Consider the following 18,906-nt stretch of genomic DNA (forward strand, 5'->3'; position numbering starts at 1 on the left):
GATTTCTAATATTCAGCAGCAAGGTTTTTGTTAAGAATAACCTGTTATATTCACTGACTTTCTGAGTTCAGTTTTTTTACAAAAACGTTTTGTAAGTTTTTGAAGCGATTTCTACATTTGACATGGAAAAGGTTGTATCCTTCCTTGAAATTTATGTTCTTCAATTCTGGTGAGAAAGTGACATATCACAAAACGAGTATTTGCTAAACCAGAGGAAAAACAGACACTCCATTGCTTTTAAATACTGTAGCATCCCACTCTTCTTTCTGATTCTCCTCTCCTGTGTATTTCTTGTTTAAACTTATTTATTTAAACAAATTACCAAATGACAACATTAGCTAAGGACTGACCTCATCCTGCAACTTCTTCCATGCGAGCCGGCTGGAGGCAGGAGGAGCACTGACCCCAGGAGTCCCTGGTGCTGGATCAGGCCCACAGACACAGCTGTCCCCTCCTCTGCCTCAACCTGCAGGCAGAATGAAGTCACTTTTCCAGTGTGGAAACATACTAATCATATACTTGATAATATTATACTGTAGTGGTGCTGTATAGAGGAATATGAACTATCTGGATCTGCTTTATTTAAAGACAAGGTGCTTTTTCTTTGAGGAGCTGAAGTGCAAGAACTCCATTTGCAGTTTGGTACGAGAAGTACATCAGTGGTGTTGGAACACAGAGCCAGTCAGGACCTTGGTGCTACAAATCCTTTGGTGCGGCTGCAGATCCAGGAGACTCCTCTGGAGCCAGCTCTGAGGTAGCAATCACTATGTCACGATCCTGGGTTCAGTTCTGCAGATTCCTGTTCAAATTGACAAAGCTATTAATGGCAGAGGATGGAGGAATTGAACCAGTTCTTTGTATCTTACCTATTTTAAGTAAAACCTGTAAAAACCGGGTATGCTGCAAATTTTAGTTCAAAGCTTAGTATTAGTTCAAATAGAGGATATGAAGGGATTGTAAATAATGACCAAACAGAACCAATATTATGCCATTGTTTTGTACCAGCAGTTTTATGCTTATTGACTATGTAATATACAGTATACATCAAATCATTATGGTATTTTGTGTGCCTTAGATTTCCATTTTAAAACTTGTATCTTTTTGGTGAGCCGAAGATGAGTAGGAATTGCAGCTGTCCATACAGTCAGTAGTGCTGTACATTCCATAGCTGTTCAGTCATGTACTTGTCCCACCATGTAGAGATTCATTTCTTGGTTTCACCGATTGCCCTGACAGCTTCAGTTCCTGTAATGCTGTAATTCAGCACTCTCACCTGACAAATTTTCTACACCAAGTTGGTAAGCTACAGAGCCATCTCTACCTTTTCAAATGTTCACACCATTAAAGTGGATCACTTTTACTTGAATCTTCTCCTACAAATGCCCACATTAACTTACTGGAAACTTCAGATAAAAATGTTCCATTGAAAAACCAGCAGCTTCCCTCTAAGAAGTGAGGCACTGAAAGGTGGATCTAAAAGGATCCCCCCAAACAGGTAGCCCAGCTCTACCTTTTTTTGAAATGGCAATTCTAACAAAGAAATATGTATCTTAGCATAATAAATACTATTAACTGATAGGTGCTAAACTCACAGTTACTACTTCATTCATATTACTTACATGAGAGAAATATCTACACAATAACAGATCACCCACGGTGCTCTTTCCTTGGCTGGCTTTCACCTAAACTGCTTTTTCAACACCTCCTGCCAGGCAGCTTGGCCACTTCCACTTCCTGCTGGACATGCAGTGGGTTGTGATTTGAGAAGCTGATCCTTTCTTTTGCTGTGCTGCAGTATAGAAAATGCAGCTATTAACTGCTTTTACAACTCTGTGCTATTTCTCGTAACACTTCAGGATATTTATCAGTCTTGTACACAAATTGCATTGTTTTCAGTAAGGTTAGCATTCTATAACAGTGTTATCTCTTAAAACCTTCAACTCTGTGGGTCTGTTCTTTCCTTTGCAACCCACACAACCACTTGTAGTTTGCTCTTAGGTTTTAACCCAAGTTCTTCTTGGATAGCCAGACCAGGAGCTGGATCAAAAATTAAGGTAGCTGGCTTGGTCAGACCTGCATGTTTTATTTGGTTTCCATCAGTTGGCACAATGTTCTGGGTGAAAAACCTGCACATGGATGCAGGTGTGGGCTGGCAGTGGGGTGTGCTTGTCTTTGGATCAGTTCTTACAGTATGCCAGGAAAAACTCTCATGATCCAGCGCAGGACACCTCTGAGTTCCTAGAAGAATTGTGTCTCATCTCTTTGTGCACTAGGTCCAGTACCACAGCCCCACCTCCACTGGGAGGGGAGGAGCAGGGCTTGTTGCAGGACCAGCTCTGTTTGACTCCCTGGGGGAGTCACTGCAGTTGTGTCCAGTTAAACAGTGAATTTACTGATTTTTCACATGCTAGTGTATTGCAGGAAATAGAAAGAAATACTTCTATAAATACTTCAGTCACAAGATCCAAGAAGCTTTTTAACTACTTACAAATACTTGCAGCTTCCAACCTGTAACAGTTGTATTCAGATTTTTTTAAGGACTTTCTAAGAATCTTAACTGCTGGTGAAAGTCCTTGTGTTACCTATGACAGTGCTCCTCTAGATGTAGAACAGGAAATAACTGTAGTTAATCTTGAGCAACGTTTTAGGTGAAGCATGGGTAAATGACAACTTGTCTAGTACTTCAGATTCTTTCTACCATACAACTGTATGGGTTTTTTTAAAGACCTTTTTCATTTCATTGCAGTATTAACTGAATATGGTGGATTAAATGTGGGTCCTGTTCCCACCGCTGCAGCCCTGCTGACTGCCAAGGGCTCGTTCATGAGGTTTCCCTGCAATGTCCATGTTTAATTGGATGAATATGGACAACAGCTGACCAACATTTGTGCCAACTCAGAGGTCAATCTTGCTCTTTCACTTCCCATGTAGCTTCTGTAATGTTGAAATTAACTCCATTTATCAAGCAGTCACCAGCTTTGTAATCCATTTATATATCTGGTTGTTTCTTTTCCATAGAAATCCTGTCATTTCTAGGCTATCAGAAGGAAATGGCTGTGCTCTCAGATACAGAAAACTCAATTGCATGGCCACTTCCATGCTTTGTGTATGTTAACACCAGTCACATTCAGGCAGTGTGGGACAAACTCTTTCTGGCTGATTGTGGTCACTGAAATTCAGGTTGGGGTCTTTGTGACGTCTGCTCAATAAAATTGTTTGATTCCTTGTCTGAAAGCTGTCTGCCATGCTGTGAGCTGGGATGATCTGCTCCTCAATGGCAATTAGAGATGATGAGCAGTCCAGTCACCTTTGGGAATTCCTGCTTGATCTGACTTGCAGGAGGAAGTGTGGAGGGAATGTCTTTGCACTGATGGTTGTGACACCACGGTACTGCACTGCAATGTCTGTGTCACAGCACTGCTGTGTCCAGTGACATGTTTCATTGTGGGTATTAGGTACAAATCCACCTCTTTGCACAGTTCCTCCACAGGCAGAAATCTCTGCTTTGGTCTCTGCCTGCATAATCTGGTTTAAAAAAGCACCAAAGGAGGGAGAGAGTTGGTGCCCATTGTCAATGTACACAGACAGACAAGGTGGCAAGCACTGCTGTCATGGGCAGCCTGCTGCCCTCTGCCCCATCAGCACAGAGAGCACAGAGAGCTGCTGCTGCTGCTGCTGCTGGGACTCGAGGGTCTCTAAGGTCCTTTCCAGCCTTGCTGATTCTCTGCACAGCATAAGTAAATCACAGGCAAAGTGATGAAGGTACAATTAGTTTTTGAGTCAGCCTTCTGTGTACATGTAGTTGCCATGGTACTTTTTTATACTAACGCTTCTTTTGGTCCATCTGACTTTTTAAATTCAGTAGCTTATTTTACTTAGTCTGTGACACACTTAACATTCTCCTTGAATCTAAACCAGTGACCAGTGTCAGAAGTCTAGAGGATGTGGCTACTTACTCTTAACAGTTCAGAAGTGATTTCAGTCTCTTCTGGGATTACCTGATGTTTAGTCAGTCTTCACAAGTTGTCTACATTCTGCTTTAGGGAGTTTCCTGAAAGACCAAGAATTTCTAACAGTAGAACCTGAGCAGGCACCAGGCTACATATGGATCACTTCCCCGAAGGAGTGGTGGAACAAATGCTGTATTTATTACTTCCCTGATAGGGAACAGGCAGAACTTTTTAATACTGTCACAAACTTGACTAAATTATGAAGACTTAGTGTTCTACATGATGTGTTGTGTCCCTGAAAAACACTTAATAGGGCTGGTGTTGATTAGTAGGAACCACTTTTACTCTGTGCAGGTGACACTGGATTCTCTGGCCACCTTTCTCCACAGTCTTTCCAAATCATCAGCTGTGCTCAGTTAATGCTGGCTCGCTTTGTCACCTGCTGCTGGATGTGGAATCAGCCTGGCTGTCCTGCTTGGTGTGGAATCAGCCATCTCCATCTCAGCAGTGTCATGTGAAGCTGTTCTCCTTGGGACTCTCCCCCTGCAATCCATTTATTCCAGTCCCTTGGAACAGGCTGCCCAGAGAGCTTGGGGATGTGCCCCATCCCTGGAAGTGTCCCTGGCCAGGCTGGACAGGGCTGGAAGTAACCTGGTGGGGTGGAAGGAGATGAGCTTTAAGGTCCCTTCCAACCCAAACCAGTCTGATTCCTTGATCTTATATTCTGTATGTGACAATTCTGGGGCTTTTACTTCACGTTTTCTCAGACAGAGCCTAGAGTATTACAGGTGGGATTTTTTTTAAGTCCAGTAGAGAGGGACAATTCATAATCTGTCAGTCACTGTTTTCTTACTTTTTGTAAAATCAAATAATCAGTTTCCCAGTTAATTTTAAGATTTTTTGATGTAGTTGTTACAATCTGTTCTTGGATCTGCAAGTAGTCAAACAAAAGAGCCTTTGCAAGACTAGAGGACCAATCATTCCTGAGAAGGAAAAGTCATTCCTTCTCAGAGTACAAGATTTCTTCATGTGGGTCGCATCTCTGTGTCCTCTTGTCTTTTGAGTCACTTTTAACAGCTCTGCTCCGTTCCTGACATCAGACAGCTGCTGCAGCCCCTGCATGATTGCAAGAGCAGAAGTGTTTCTTTACATCTTCTTTAGGTCTTAGATCAGTCTTTGTGAGATATCCCAGTATTATGTATGTTAAATGCCTGAACTAACACAGGACTGCTTGGAAAAAATGTTCTTCCTCTGGGGCAAAAAATGGAATTGAAGGAGCTTGAGAAGAAAATCATTAAGGTGGTTCCTGCCTTTTATTAAAGGGCGTTGAGGTGGCAACATTGCTGTTCCTTTGTCTTTCTGAGAATTAAGACTTTAGGATTTTTTCCAATCTGGTTCCACAGTTCACCATTCCAACAATTGCTCATGGTGTCCAACCATGTCCTGCTAAGCTTCAGTTTTAAAAGATTCAAGATGCTTCTTGGTGCTGTATCCTTAATTCCTCCAGACAGTGTATTTTCCTTTCTTCTGCTGGGCCATTATATATGGCATTTTTCCACAGACACTTGTATTCAAAAGCCAGAATCTTCCAACAGCATCCTTGCAGTGAGTGCAGGGCTGGGGTGCTCAATACCTGAAAGTGACTGGTGTGGTGTGACACCAACGGTGCTTTTGTCAACACTGCACACCTCACAGACATTCCTCCCAAAGTCACGGAGCCCAGGTGTACCTCAGAAACTGCAGCTGCAGGGAGGACAGCTTGGGCACTTCAACTACAGAGTGACCACTTAGAGCAGCTGAACTGTGCTCCAGAGAGGGGCTGGGGCACTGGGGCCAGGCAACTGCTGCTTTTGATGTTCAGTAGTGCAGTTGTTGTCACAGAACGTCTTAATGCTGTCGTGGAAAGTTTTGTGACCTGATCAGTATTTTACATGTATATCTGTATTTTTATTATATTGTAATGGAAGAAGGGTCTAGGGTTTGGGAGTTGTCTTAAAGTAAGAATGGAGGGCCTGATTCTCATTTATACTACTGTCCTTTGCATTGCATTGGGAGGATAAAGGGGCCCTAAATGGATGTCACTTCGGCTTACATCCTCTGGAGTGTCCATCACACTGATCAGAGTAGAAAAGGTCAGTAGTATAAATAAAAAGAGTTATCAAATGACTGATTTGTACAATCATCTGAAATCAATTTCATGGTGTCCTTACTGTGCACACACTGGCCAGTAACATCCAGATTGTTTTACTAGTTTAGAAATACAGGTTGAAAAGAGACCTGACCTGCTTGGGTTTTACCAGGTTTTAAATATTTGCTTATGTTGGCTGTCCTTTGCCCAACACTCTACAAAGACAATGTGCTAAAAGATTTGTACCTCTAGGTAATGGCCAGTCCAGAAATCTCACAAAATTATGAAAAATGCTATTTTTATGGTAGTTCTTCTTAAAATACTTGCTACCCTTTATCATAACTTGGATCCCTTTTACTTGATGATATAAACTGGGGTTGTGACAATCTACTGAACTCCCTTCTGTCCTGACTTCACACCCAGCAGAGTGTGCAGTGCTGTGTGCTGTTGTCACACTCTGCTGAGTTTGGGGACACAGAGTTAAAGCCAACACCTTCTGCCTTCCCTGACTGTGGTGCTACTTGCCAGGGAGAAGCCTGGCATGGCTCTGCATGCCTGAGTCCTGCAGAGCTCCCCTTGCTGCCCGTGGAAGTTCTGTGTGAACAACAGCCCCCCTGCATTGCAGTGATGCAGTGCGAACTTCTCCTTCACAAAAAGTTTGAGGAAAAGGAAATAAACAGGAGATCACTTCCCTTCTTAAATTTTTACATTGCAGTGATACTGCAGGGCCTAACGAGAACAGATTTTGTACCAATTTTGTGAATGCCTGTCTAATCCATGCAACTCAAAAGGCAGCAGCTGAACTTCGTGAAGCTCTTGTCCTCTAAATGAAAAAATAATTGTAGTCAAGAAGAACAAATGGGATTTCCCAGTGCTGCTAAAAGAAAGGCAGTACTAACCAATGCAAACATTCATACATTTCAGTTTTAAAGTGAATTACTCTATGATTATTTGCTCAGTTTGGAAGAGACAGCTCTTCATAATGTGACAATTTCATGCCAGGTCACAGGTACTGATCACAATTTGCTGTCTTTACGAAAGAACGTGAAGATGTAAGGACATGCTGGACTGACATGCAGTGGCTAATGAATTCCTTCCTGCTTTGGGAAGGTAACAGATTAGCAATATGCCAAAGCAAAAGAAAAAAAAGTCATGTTTTTTTTTTCCTTCTCTCTTTCTTCTTTTCGATCTTTCTTTCTTTCCTTGGGATGCATTTGATATTTATTTTTCAACTTTTCATTCCCAACGTACTGTATTGAAATCCGGAACATAAAACATTTTTAAGCAAAAGGTGATATACAGGGAGAAAAAAATCAGAAAGAAAAAGCACTTCATTATGTCACAGTATTTACAGGAGAAAGTGTAAAAATTACTTCTTTTCTCAAAAAAAAAAAAACATTTGGGGCCTGATTCTTTCCTAGTGTCACTGAGCACAGCTCCCTGAGGCTGGTGGAGCTGGGCAGAGTTATGCTAGCTGAGAAACTGAACCTTAAAATCTTCTTTGCAGACAAGGGAACCCTTACCAGCAGTACTTGAAGACTTGTGAGTTGTGACTGCATGTTACTTGAAAGATCTAATTAAGCTATGTTTTTTGGTGCAAGCAGTTGTTGTACATGATTTCATGTTTATGTAGCAAGATGCATTGAAATGTTGATACTAGTATTGAAACATACATGTAAAAATTGTCGTTGTGGAAATTGTCTGTTCTGTTCTATTTTTCTTGTGTGTCTCATCTGTTTAGAACGTAAACTTTCTTTTTTTTTTATTGTCCTAACTGAATAAGGCTAAATGAATACTGTAATTGAAAATATATTTTAAATCTTGTCATGAGTTTTTAAAAAGACTATTACAAATTGTATCATTCCTGATTACACAGAACTTTGTGGGTGGTTTTAAATAAATTTTATACTTCTATTTTGCACTTAGTCGTCTAATTTTTCTTTCCTGCTCCTAGCAATAATAACCACTGTCATGTGTAGAAGTGTGTTTGTTAATTAGCAATAGACCTACAGGGGCTTCACCCAAAAGGTCAGCAGGTTCTGCACTGGAAAGGGACAGGCATAACACCAGTCCCTGTTCTCAGTCTGCCTCTGCTTCAGGCCGGACTGACCTGTGCGCAGAGCAAGAGAAGCAGCCAGAAAATCTGAACTTCATTTTCTGACTAAAAAGGACAAAACAGTTCGTGAACACCTCTGTACAGGGCCTCTTTTTGCTGCCTGTCTGGCAGAGCAACTTATGGGAATCACTTACTGTGGCATTTAACTACAGCCACTGGAAATATTTTGATTGGGTTTTATTTGCTGCAAATCAGAGGGTGTGGTTGGGGCTTTTTTCTCAAACCAGACCTCAGCACCAGCCTGCTTCACTGACATGGTAGTGCACAGCAATGCTAAACAAAATCCCTGTTGTTCAGACCTGAAGAAAAGGAGGAATTCAACTCTGAGCACACTTGCTTCTTTTCCTTCTCCAGTATGTGCAGCAGCAAAATAATAAGCAAAAATCATCTTCCAGGTAAGTGGAATCTCCTAGAGAGCAGAAAAAGGTGCTATCCTCTGGCTCACTAATGCCCTGGAAAGGAACTGCACTGTGTGATGTGGTACTTCCAGCTCGTGGGGGATGGATGTGATCATCCTGCTCTTCTGGAGGACAGTCACTGCTGGGCTTTGACAGCAGCCTCTCCCCTCTGAACTGCCCTGTTAAACCCTTGGGAACAGTCTCACCTTCCAGGCTTCAAGAGCAGAGTCAGGAGCCCCCAGCACGGTGTCCTAACAAAGCACAGGGATTTTGAAAGGCACTCCAAGCCTTGGGCCAGAGGCAGGAGCATCATTCCTGAGGAGGAGTTACCCATGAGGGACATTTCCCATGTCCCACGGGGAGGTGCTCCCCTGGCATTGCCCGGGCAGGGTGCCGCAGGCAGGGCTGCAGTGTTCCATGGAGAGGGGGCAGACCTCCATGGAACACTCCAGAACACCTCTGCCTTGGGGGAGCAGAGCCAGACCAGACCGACCTGCCCTGGCCTCCCTGCTGCCAGAGGGAGTCACCACCTGCAGCTGCCTTCAGTGCTTGTTGAATATCCTGGATTTCTGATACACTTTATGCAAGGTAATAGAACGTTGATGTAGTACAGTTGGTTGCTTTTAAATTCTTAAGCCTTAGATTGCAGTGCCTACTAAAATGGTGTTAATTGTTAACAATTAATTCAGCTGCAAAATAAGCTTTTTTGCTGGTGCTACAGTTAAAAGCTTTCTGTAGTACTCCTGCACTGCTACACATCATGGAACGCAGGATTTGCTGTTCAACAGTGCTAAAGTTGGTTCCTGCTGTTGATAGTTAATATTTAACACAGAGGATTAGTTTACATTCAGAAGGGTATTCATCAAAATATTGGGGTTTCTGTACATTCTGTATATCAGAACAAGCAACATATTCAAATGTTATTTAAACACAAGCAAGGTAATGCTTTAGTTAGTGTTTTGGTTCAGGATGCAGCCTAGATAGTCTAAAATAAAATACCAGCAATCCCCATCTGTGTTTTCAGTCTTAAACAAACTGAAAAAATATTTAAAATGTGGAAATTTAAGCCTAGCTATTTCAATAAGCATTGGCTGGAGCACAGTTCCCAAGATGGGCCTCCAGTTCCATGTCCAGTCTGTTTGCTTCTGGATACTCTTTGTGATACATACCACTAATACAAAATCCTTACATTCTTAGCACTTGAGTTCTTGAAAATGTCCAGGTCTTTTTACATCAGGCCAAACATGACTTACAATCCTGCTGTACCACGTGTACATCTCCATTTGTAACATAGCTGGGCGGTCCTTTCATGCTGTTTGATCCTAAAGGACTCCTAAATTGCTGCTGCAGGCACGATGTAGCCTTTTTTTCAGCTCAGAACAGTAAACCCTTTGTTTCCTGTGGTGTAAGAAGTCAGCAGTTGAGTTTCTTGTGACCACTTTGTTTCACACACAGACTGTTTCTGCACGAGGATGACTGAGTCCCTTCACTGGAGGAATCCCTTCAGGGATGAAGCACTGAGCCAGTGCCTCACCAAGCAATCACTCAGTGCTAGACCCCACCTCACCTCCACGACAGCAGAAAGCCTTGTAAGGACTCACCTGGCTCCTGTAGGGGGGAGTTGTTGAATTTGAAAAAAGAGAGAAAACCCAAGGGTGCTGTGTTAGAGTGCTCTCAGCAGCAGGCCTGTTGTGTGCCAGGGGCTCTGGAACACCCAGAGAACACAGACTCCCTGCTGTGGCACCTGAGCAGGCAGCAGAAATCAGTTTTAGTGGTCCTTTGCTGTCCATTGCTGTCCTAGTTCAGTCTTTGTGAGATATCCAGGTATTATGGATGTTAAATGCCTGAACCAACACAGGACTGCTTGGAAAAAAGATATTCTTTGTCTGTGGAAAAAAAGGAATTGAGGGAGTTTGAGAAGAAAACAGTTAAGGTGGTTCCTGCCTTCTATTAAAGGGAACTGAGGTGTCAGCATTGCTGTCTTTCTGTCCTTTGCTGTCCCTGCTGCAGGAGGCCTTGCCTGGCTCCTGTTGCAGCTCTTGGGCTGCTCTCTGCTCCTCCTGTCCCTGGCAGCCTGGCAGTTAAACTGTCAGTCTGTCCTGCAGCAGGAACTGTGTCTGTCTGTCCTGCAGATGGCAGGGGCTGAGCACTGTGGCAGGGTGGAAGGGAAATGGGTTCTCAGCCCTCCATCTCCTGCTTCTCAAGCACTGGAGCTGAGGTTTTAAAGGGGTCAGGATTGTTCTCCCTGCCCTCCTTCACTGCCTGTGTACATTTGTACCTTCCCTGGCCTCTCATGGGGCTGTAAGGAGAGAGCTGAAAACCTTTTCTGGCTCTGCAGTCAAACCCAGCACACCTGAGAAACAAACCCAGGGCCTCCCTCAAGGTGCTGAGGGCTTGATCCCAGTCAGATCCAGTCAGGGAAGAAAAGAGGAACCTTGGAAATGAAAGGCCCCTGCTCCTGTGCTTCCTGGGCAAGTGAATTACAGCTCCTTTTTAATGTGATCTTGTGAAAACGCCAATCACTTGGTTTTGAAATTTTAAAAGTTTAACAGTAACAAAATGGTTTTAAAAATAGCAATATAATTAGAGTAATAAAAATCTGAACAATTTGGATTATGAGACAATAAAAACAAAGAGTTACAGGCAGTCCAGGTGCCTCTTTCTGGGCAAAATAAGCCTGAAAAAGGCCCCACGTTAACAGAGGATTAACCCTTAAAAGCAACAGCCTGTTGCACATTCATATGCTTCATATATGATGTACAAATTTTATTCAAACAATTTTATTTGGTCAGTGTCAATTATTTTTTTTAATCTTAATGGCATCTTCAGGGCTGAGTGAGGTGGGAAGAACTTGATAAGAGAGCAATAAATTCCTTTTCTCTGAAAGATTTAGATTTTGTGGCTGCTAGTTTGGTGCGAGTCCCCTCTTAAAAAAAGTACCTTCCATAGCACAGTTTCTATTTTAACATTATGTTATACCCTAAAACTGTATTTAACACACTACTAAAAAAATGAATACAGCATCACTTTCTAACATAGCACATACAACATTCATTTGAATATCTGTGAAAAGCCAATCCTAAAAGACACATTTTTCCCAATCCTCACAGAGCTCCCCAGGCCTGGTGGGCACCCCAAACCATCCCCTGGTGCCACCTTTGGTGGAAAACAAAGCCTAGGTGGGATTTTCCAGCCCCTGCCCAGCTGTGTCTGGAGAGCCTCCAGGGATGGGGACTCTCAATTGCTCAGACTGAAAAAGAATTCTCTCTTTTATCAAGATGAAAAATTTCCCCTGTGTTTCTGGTGTCCATTACCTACAAAACAATTAAGAATTTATTTATGCCATGATATTTTTACTCATTTACAACTTTGTCAGAAGTTTGTTCTCAATGCATTTAATTTTATTGCAATATAGCAGACCACAAAAGCTTTTCTGTCCTTACCCTGGGACTCTTAAAAATACACAACCAACCAACCAATTGTTCCTTGCAGTCAGCTAAACCTGATCAGGTTGGTTTAATTCTCTCACATCCTCCTTGAGGGCTGTGGCCAGTTCAGAATCACTTCTGCCAAATACTTTGGACAGCAGTATGCAATGAAGTTCAGTTTCTTGTATTTTTTATTAAATTTCAGACTGACCTTTACCACATTTCCTTCTCCATTCTTCTTTCACAGCAGACATCTAAGAGCAGAAAGCTGGGAGCAGCAATTCACTTGATGGCTTTGCCTCCTAATTTGTATCTTTTTCTCAACCTGCCTCATTATTTTAAGGTGATTTGTAGAAATCTCATGTATTTCAGACTTGAATTTTGGAGGAAATTGTCCAATGCCCTTAAGAGATAGTTTGGGGGCCTGGAATTGTTTTAAAAAACAAGACCAGAAGGGCAGATATTTTTCACTGCCACTTCCATGAATCAGGGCTGTGGCTCCTCTGGGCTTCTGAGGCTTTCTTTGAGAGCCTTTTGTCTGTAAAAAGAGACCCTGGGCCAGAGGAGAGCAGAATATTCACAATACTCTGATATTCACTAACAATTACTTTCTACTTTAATACAATTCTGCTATTGTCCTTATCACAGACAATGGGGGAGAAAGTCCTACAACCTTTTTAACATTTAATCTTGTGTCCAGGTTAAAAGGTACATATTCTGCTTTGGTCAACTGACTGGGCTGGATGGAGTTGTGCCGGGAAGAGACAAGGCATAAAATACGTCGATTTTAAAAGTAAAACATAGAAACCCTCATCTAATTTGAAAAATAATTTCAAAAGCAAAGGTAGATCTGTCTTTATATATTATTAACTAGCAGATGCTGGCAGAAATTTACTTGCACCTGATGCCCTCCTACAAGATAATCCACCTCACTGCAAGCGAGTTTGATGGCGCTGCTCCTCAGGATTTTATTCCATCACCAACTCCTGTTTTTAATGACAATGTTACACTTCAAAGTCCTATTTTCATTTACGAAGTGCTTACTTACTGATTGACTTACTGTCATATGTAGGTAGGAATTAATGTCTCTATCTCACTTAAAAACAAACTCGTGTGAAAAACTATTTCTGGCATGGAAAGCTGTTTGTAACAACGCCAAGGTCACGGGTTCCACCATTGCCTACATGAATCGGCCACTCACTCAAAGAGCTGGACTCGACGATCCTTTAATTCCTTTCCCACTCAGACTAAGAAAGAAGAGAAATTACTCTTGCCCAGAGCTCCTGAACTGCTTACTGCACTGATCCTGGCTGCCATTTCCGTCCCAAAGCATCTTAAGAGCTTTGATGCGTCTGCGGCGCGTCTGCTCTGCCTTCACCTCAGCTGACCCGTCCCTCACAGAACGGCCCGAACGTGTGTGCCGGCTGCCGGGAGGGGCTAAGCCGCCTATCTCGGACAGCAATGCGGCCCCGCGGGCTGTGTCTGAGCGCTGCCGAGCCCCCGGCGGGGCAGACGGGCCCCCGGACAGGCCCCCGGCTGTGCCCGGGCCCGCGGGGCCCTCAGGCCGCTCCCGCCGCAAGATGGCGGCGCCGCCGCCCCGCCCCTCCCGCCTCGCCCAAGATGGCGGCGCGGCCCCGCCCCCGGGGCGCGCGGGCCCCGCACGCGGCAGGGCCGGGCGCGCGCCGCCTCGCGCGGTCGCAGCCGTGACGTGCTGCGGGCGGTGGCGCATGCGCGGGGCGGGCGGCGATGGCGGCGGCGCGGTCCCGCGCAGGTACCGCGGGCGCGGCGCGAGGGGCCGGGGGCGCGCGGGGCCGGCGGCTGCCCCGGAGCGGGGCCGGGCCGGGCCGGGCCGGGCGGGGGCCGCGGGGCGGACCGGGGCGGCGGGAGGAGCACGAGGAGGAAGCAGGAGAAGGAGGAGGGGGAAGGGGCGGGAAGGCCCCGCTTCCCGCCCGCCCGGCCCGGCGCCGCCGCTGCCGCCTCCTCCGCCTCCCTTTGCCTTTCTTCGGTGCGGCGGGGTCCGCACACGCGGCCGGCAGCGGAGGCTGCCGAGGGGGTAAAGGAGCTCTCGCGGGCCCCGGCGGCGAGCGGCGGGCGCGGGCCCGGGGCGGGCGGGAGGCGGCGGGGCCGGTGCGGCCCGGCCCGGCCCGGCCCGGCCCGCGTGGTTCCCGGGCTGCCGCGGCCGCCGGGCCCCGGCGGAAGGCGAGCGGCGCTCCGCCGCCAGCGCTGCCCCGCGCCCGCCGGGCACGGCCGTGCCGAACAAATAACGAATAGAAATTCTTGCTTCGGCGGAGTCGCCTTTCCCTCGGTCTGCCTGGAAGTGGGAACGCGCTTTTGCGTGTTCAGTCGCGATAGTCGCGATTCTAAAAAGTGGGAGATGGCGATTGGGCCTTGGGAAAATAAAATAACTTGCCTTACAACTTTCTGTGTTCCCCATACGCGACGCTTGTTGCCCGCCAGGCTTTACGGATGTAAAACTAATATTTCGAGACTCTTTTTTTGTTTTTTCTTTTCTGGTTTTGAGGTTTGGGGTTTTTTTATTTTTGTTCGGATTTTTTTGGTCGGTTGGGTGTTGTTTTTTGTTTTTCTCCCCCTAGAATTAAAATAGCCTGACGGTATTTGTTTCAAAGATTGCAGCTGCGCTTTATTTTACTAGATTGCAGTTACGGAAGATAGACACCCGGGCGATTCTACCTTCTGCCATGGCTCAGTTTGGAGGACAGAAAAATCCCCCTTGGGCTACTCAGTTTACAGCCACTGCGGTGTCTCAGCCAGGTCAGTTTACACTCGGTGTTTGAGCCCTGACAGCCTGTAGATTTGGAGATTCCATACTTGGGTATGCACTTCAGAGTGCCACGATGCTGACTAACTTATCTAAAGTCTATTTAGGTGGTTTAAATCGGGAGTTTTTTCCCCACAATAGAGATTTTAAAAGTCGTTGCCTGATACTGTCTGTTGGTTTTGTTTTTTACTTGGTTTTCTGAAGGGGTGTGAGTAAAATCCGAGGTGAATTCGTATTGTTTGTTTCAGTCAATAAACAATGTATCATATCCCAAGATGTGTAAATCAAATTACCTCCTGTTAAATTACATGGTTCTGGACTAAATAATATCGGCTCTAGTAAGGCATTACAGATTTCTTAAGTGCTGCCTGAATTTCATTTCCTGGGCAGCTTGAATCAATGTTTACAAATTATTTTATCCCTTTGTTTTATTAATAGATTAGATACAATCCACATAGTGGAAAGTTCTCTGAAATTTGTTAATTGGGTGAGAAGGGGGGTATTTATTTTTTAATGCCGAGTTAGAATTCAAAGGTCTCTATAACCAAAGGTATTACCCTAATAATGGTAGAGAGTTTTCTTGGATTTAGCTGAGAAGTGTTATTAATTGCAAGCCACTTCCCTTATCCAAATGGCACTATCTCCTTCTGTGAGAAAATCCCTAACAGCTGGAAAGGGTTGGGAATGTGGGAGAGACAAACTTTGCTTTTGGTTCTCATGTCAGACTGGGGGAGGCAGTGGAGCAGTCAAAGAATGGGAGCTCCTGGGCTGGACTGCTCTTGGTGTGCTGGCTGATGTGACAGCTGAGGCATCAGAAACAGTGGGGGAAGGTGGAGGACCAGCTCCATGGCCTGTTCCAGAGGGAAAGCTGCCCAAAACCTGCCAAGGGGAGGAGCTGGAGTTATCTTAGAGCTTGCTGAGGTGGGAGCAGGAGGGGGCCCTGGAGGAGGGGTGGATGGAGCATGCATCAGCTTCTTACCCCTTTTTTTATGCTTGGGACTCTGCCTGGGCCAGCCACTTCTGAGCCTCCTTAAATTCGAGGAAGTGCAAATGTAACTGGGATGGGACTGGCCAGCATCAGTTGCTGTGAGATATTTTTCACCTGCTCAATGAGGGCAGCATCTGCAGGGGGTTGTGGCTGTTCATCTGACCCAGCAGCACCTGACTCAAACATGAGAGCCACTAAAGATGTAACATTTGATTGCACTTGTACCTTCTTCTGTGCTAGCTCCACGTTCCTTCATGGTGTCCTTTCCTGGTCCTGCTGCAGTGCAGTCACCATGTCTGCATCCTCTTTCTTCCCCTGAATCCAGTCCCTGGAATTCTTCTGCCCAGCTGCTGTTTCAGTATATACTTGTTCCCCTGCTTTTTAAATTTATAATGCATACAAAGAGCACAGGAAGCATCTTTTGGAAGGTGAGCAGTGCTCTTTGGCACTGCTGGGAGCTGAAGAACAGTGTTTCCCCCTTTCAGTGTGAAGTTGTGCCCTTCCAGGGAGGCTGTATTCCCAAGGAAGAGGTGCTGTCAGAGTCAGGTGTGCTGAGCAGCCTGAACTGCTGCTCCCCCGTGTTGCACCAAAGAAATGGTGCAGATTGGCTTATCCTTGTGAACCTCAGTGTTAGTAAACTCATTTTATAAACATCCTTTCAGAGGGTTGGCCAAAGCTGTTACATGTATTTATGCATGCCAGCTGTTTTTATCCAAGTGTCAGGTTCCTTCTCCAAAGCTTTGAGGTGCTTGGGTAGGAGGGAAGGAGGTCTGGATTTTTTTAACACACAACATGATATATAGTTTTTTTCAAGCTGTCAGAAGCAGTGAGTGATGGTGTTAGAAACCCAATTTGATTATTGCAAAAAAGGTAGTATCAGTGTTGGGGGTTTGTGTTTTTCCTTGTTTTGGTTTAAGGATTTTTTGGTGGATGCTGTCTTGGACATCCCTGGTGAAGAAGTAACTAAATGAGTTAAAGCTCTTAATTATTAAGGTGTGGTACACTGGTTGTGGACTGAGTGCTATGTAATGAAGGGTCTGTGATCCCTTTGGGAGGGTTTATTAATTACTCTCCGTGGAATTAGAAGAGGGATGGGCGATTCCAGGTGCCGGCAAAGATGGATGTGTGAAGAGAAACTCCTACATGTAACACAGTGAATTTTTGTCTGCTCCTCATCTCATGCTTTTCTGCATCACAAGACTAAAACCAGAATAAAGCCCCCGCCATGGCAGTTGAGCATTGTTAAAGAATAAATTAAATCATGCCTACTACAGAAAATTTCTTTTAACTTGCATAACGATGTGCAAACTCCTGAAACGCCTGCAAAGGAGAATTCCCTCCTCCTCTCTAGCTCTTCACTTTTGGCACCTCTCTGGTCTGTGTCACAGTGCTGTTCATGGGTTGTGATGAAAAGCCTGGTTTTATAGACCTGTGGTGCTGGGCAAGTCCTGGCTGTGCTGTTTTCTGCCTGATTGGTGGTGATGCCTTTGCTGTATCGAGATTTAATTGCGTTGGAGTGGGGAAGGGTGCAGCTGAGAGAGCTGCAGTGCCTGCAGCTTGGTGCCTGTTCTTGCTGCTGGCCCTGTGAGGTGGCTGGAGGCCTGTGTAAGGACAGGAGGAGCATGTGCTCAGCCCACTGAGGAATAGGAGCTGTGCACAGTGTGCTGGCTGGCTGTAAACACATGTCCCATGACAAATAGGCCCAGCCTGCTTTCTGCTGCGTGCCTGTTAAATGAGTGCCTTTGGAGCAGGTTGTGTGATGTTTGTATTGCAAGTGTGTGAAGCTTAAAGAAACTTGAAAGCCCAAGGACCCAATCTCACCATTTCTGACAACTGTGAGCAGTGTCCCAAGCCCTGCCTAGGGTACTCCTTGACTGTAATTCTAATAAACCTGTGTCACTGACCAGGGGGACATACGTAGCTATGTATTTTGTAGATGTTTCCATGACTTCTAGGGATTTTTAGGGGTTAGGGCTAGGAAGAGGGATTACTAAATACTGTTTATGTTGGTTGCAGCAGAAATGTCTATAACCTAACCCAGAGCTGCAGCCCAGGACCCCAGTTTCTGTCTGAGCCCTTCCACAGTGTTTGGTGCCAGTGGGAGTTGTTTGCACTGCATTTGAAGGAAAGCATCTCCATCACTGCACTTACTGAGATGATTACAAATCCTGAGAATCTATTGTTTGCCACTGCAGATGCTTGTGGCAGTCAGATGTCAATTCCAGACTCAATCTGATTCATTCTCTGTCTCTTGTTTTTCTGTGTGATTTTTCCTTTTTTTCCTCTTTTTGTTTATCATGTTTAACTAGTAATGCAAACTCAGTTGCCTAATTAATTGGAGCCTGTTTGACCGAGATGAATACACAGATGAAAGGTAGTCAGATGAAAGTCCTGGAATACTTTGGGGCAAATCAGTGGGAACAAGATACAGCTTTGAAAAACTTGTTACTACAGGTGTTATCTTTTGAGAGGATCTTGGCTGTCTTTTGTCTTTGCCCTTTCTCTGTAGTTTGATCTGCAGTGTTGTAGACTATAGATACCCAGTTAATAATAAATGCTCAAAAAGTGACAGTAGAGATGACAAAATTTCTTGGTTTTCCTTAGTTGACAAGATGGGATAAGGGTCTTATTGCTTGAGATAATTCTGGGTTATGCTGAAATGGAAATTGCCATGGTGAAGCTGAAGAGCTGAATAGTCCCAAGATGTAGTTTTGGAGTAAGCATTTTTGTGGGTACTGTTGGTACACAAAGTAGGAGAAAACTTGTGAAATTTGCTTTTGGTAATGCTTCCCAACTCCATCCCCCTGTGCTGGAACAACACTAGGATAGAACTTTGGACTGAATGACAATAGCTGGCACAGTCACACATGTTCAAAGGTAACAGCATGCAGCAAATTTCTGCGCTAATGGGAATTTCTGCTCGGCATGTGGAAGTAAGTGGAGAAAGATGAATGCATTGACTGAGCCAGCAAAGTATTACAGCCAAGAAAAGTGAAAGTTGTCCAAGGATACAGCAGCAAAGCTTGTAAATTATATTTAAAGGTCTGTTTCAGGTGTGTTATGTGAGACAGTGGTGAGGATCCAGTTGAGGGTGTCCTTCTGGATGGTCCAAACTGCAC

General features: G+C 44.8%; 1 protein-coding gene across 4 annotated transcripts in view; it reads left to right on the top strand.

Moving 5' to 3' along the window:
• Window positions 1–13,726: 13,726 nt before the first annotated feature.
• The window catches only part of CCAR1 (cell division cycle and apoptosis regulator 1), a 31,159-nt gene continuing 25,979 nt past the window's right edge, over window positions 13,727–18,906 (top strand). For all 4 annotated transcript variants that reach the window (XM_084210829.1, XM_084210830.1, XM_084210831.1 and 1 more), the window contains exons 1-2: window positions 13,727–13,791; window positions 14,674–14,792. In XM_084210829.1, the coding sequence (XP_084066955.1) occupies window positions 13,748–13,791; window positions 14,674–14,792 (163 nt within the window). In that variant the 5' untranslated portion in view covers window positions 13,727–13,747. The remainder of the gene's footprint in view (window positions 13,792–14,673; window positions 14,793–18,906) is intronic.

The sequence above is a fragment of the Fringilla coelebs genome (genome assembly GCF_963513975.1).
Source record: "Fringilla coelebs genome assembly, chromosome: 8".
Lineage (NCBI taxonomy): Eukaryota > Metazoa > Chordata > Aves > Passeriformes > Fringillidae > Fringilla > Fringilla coelebs.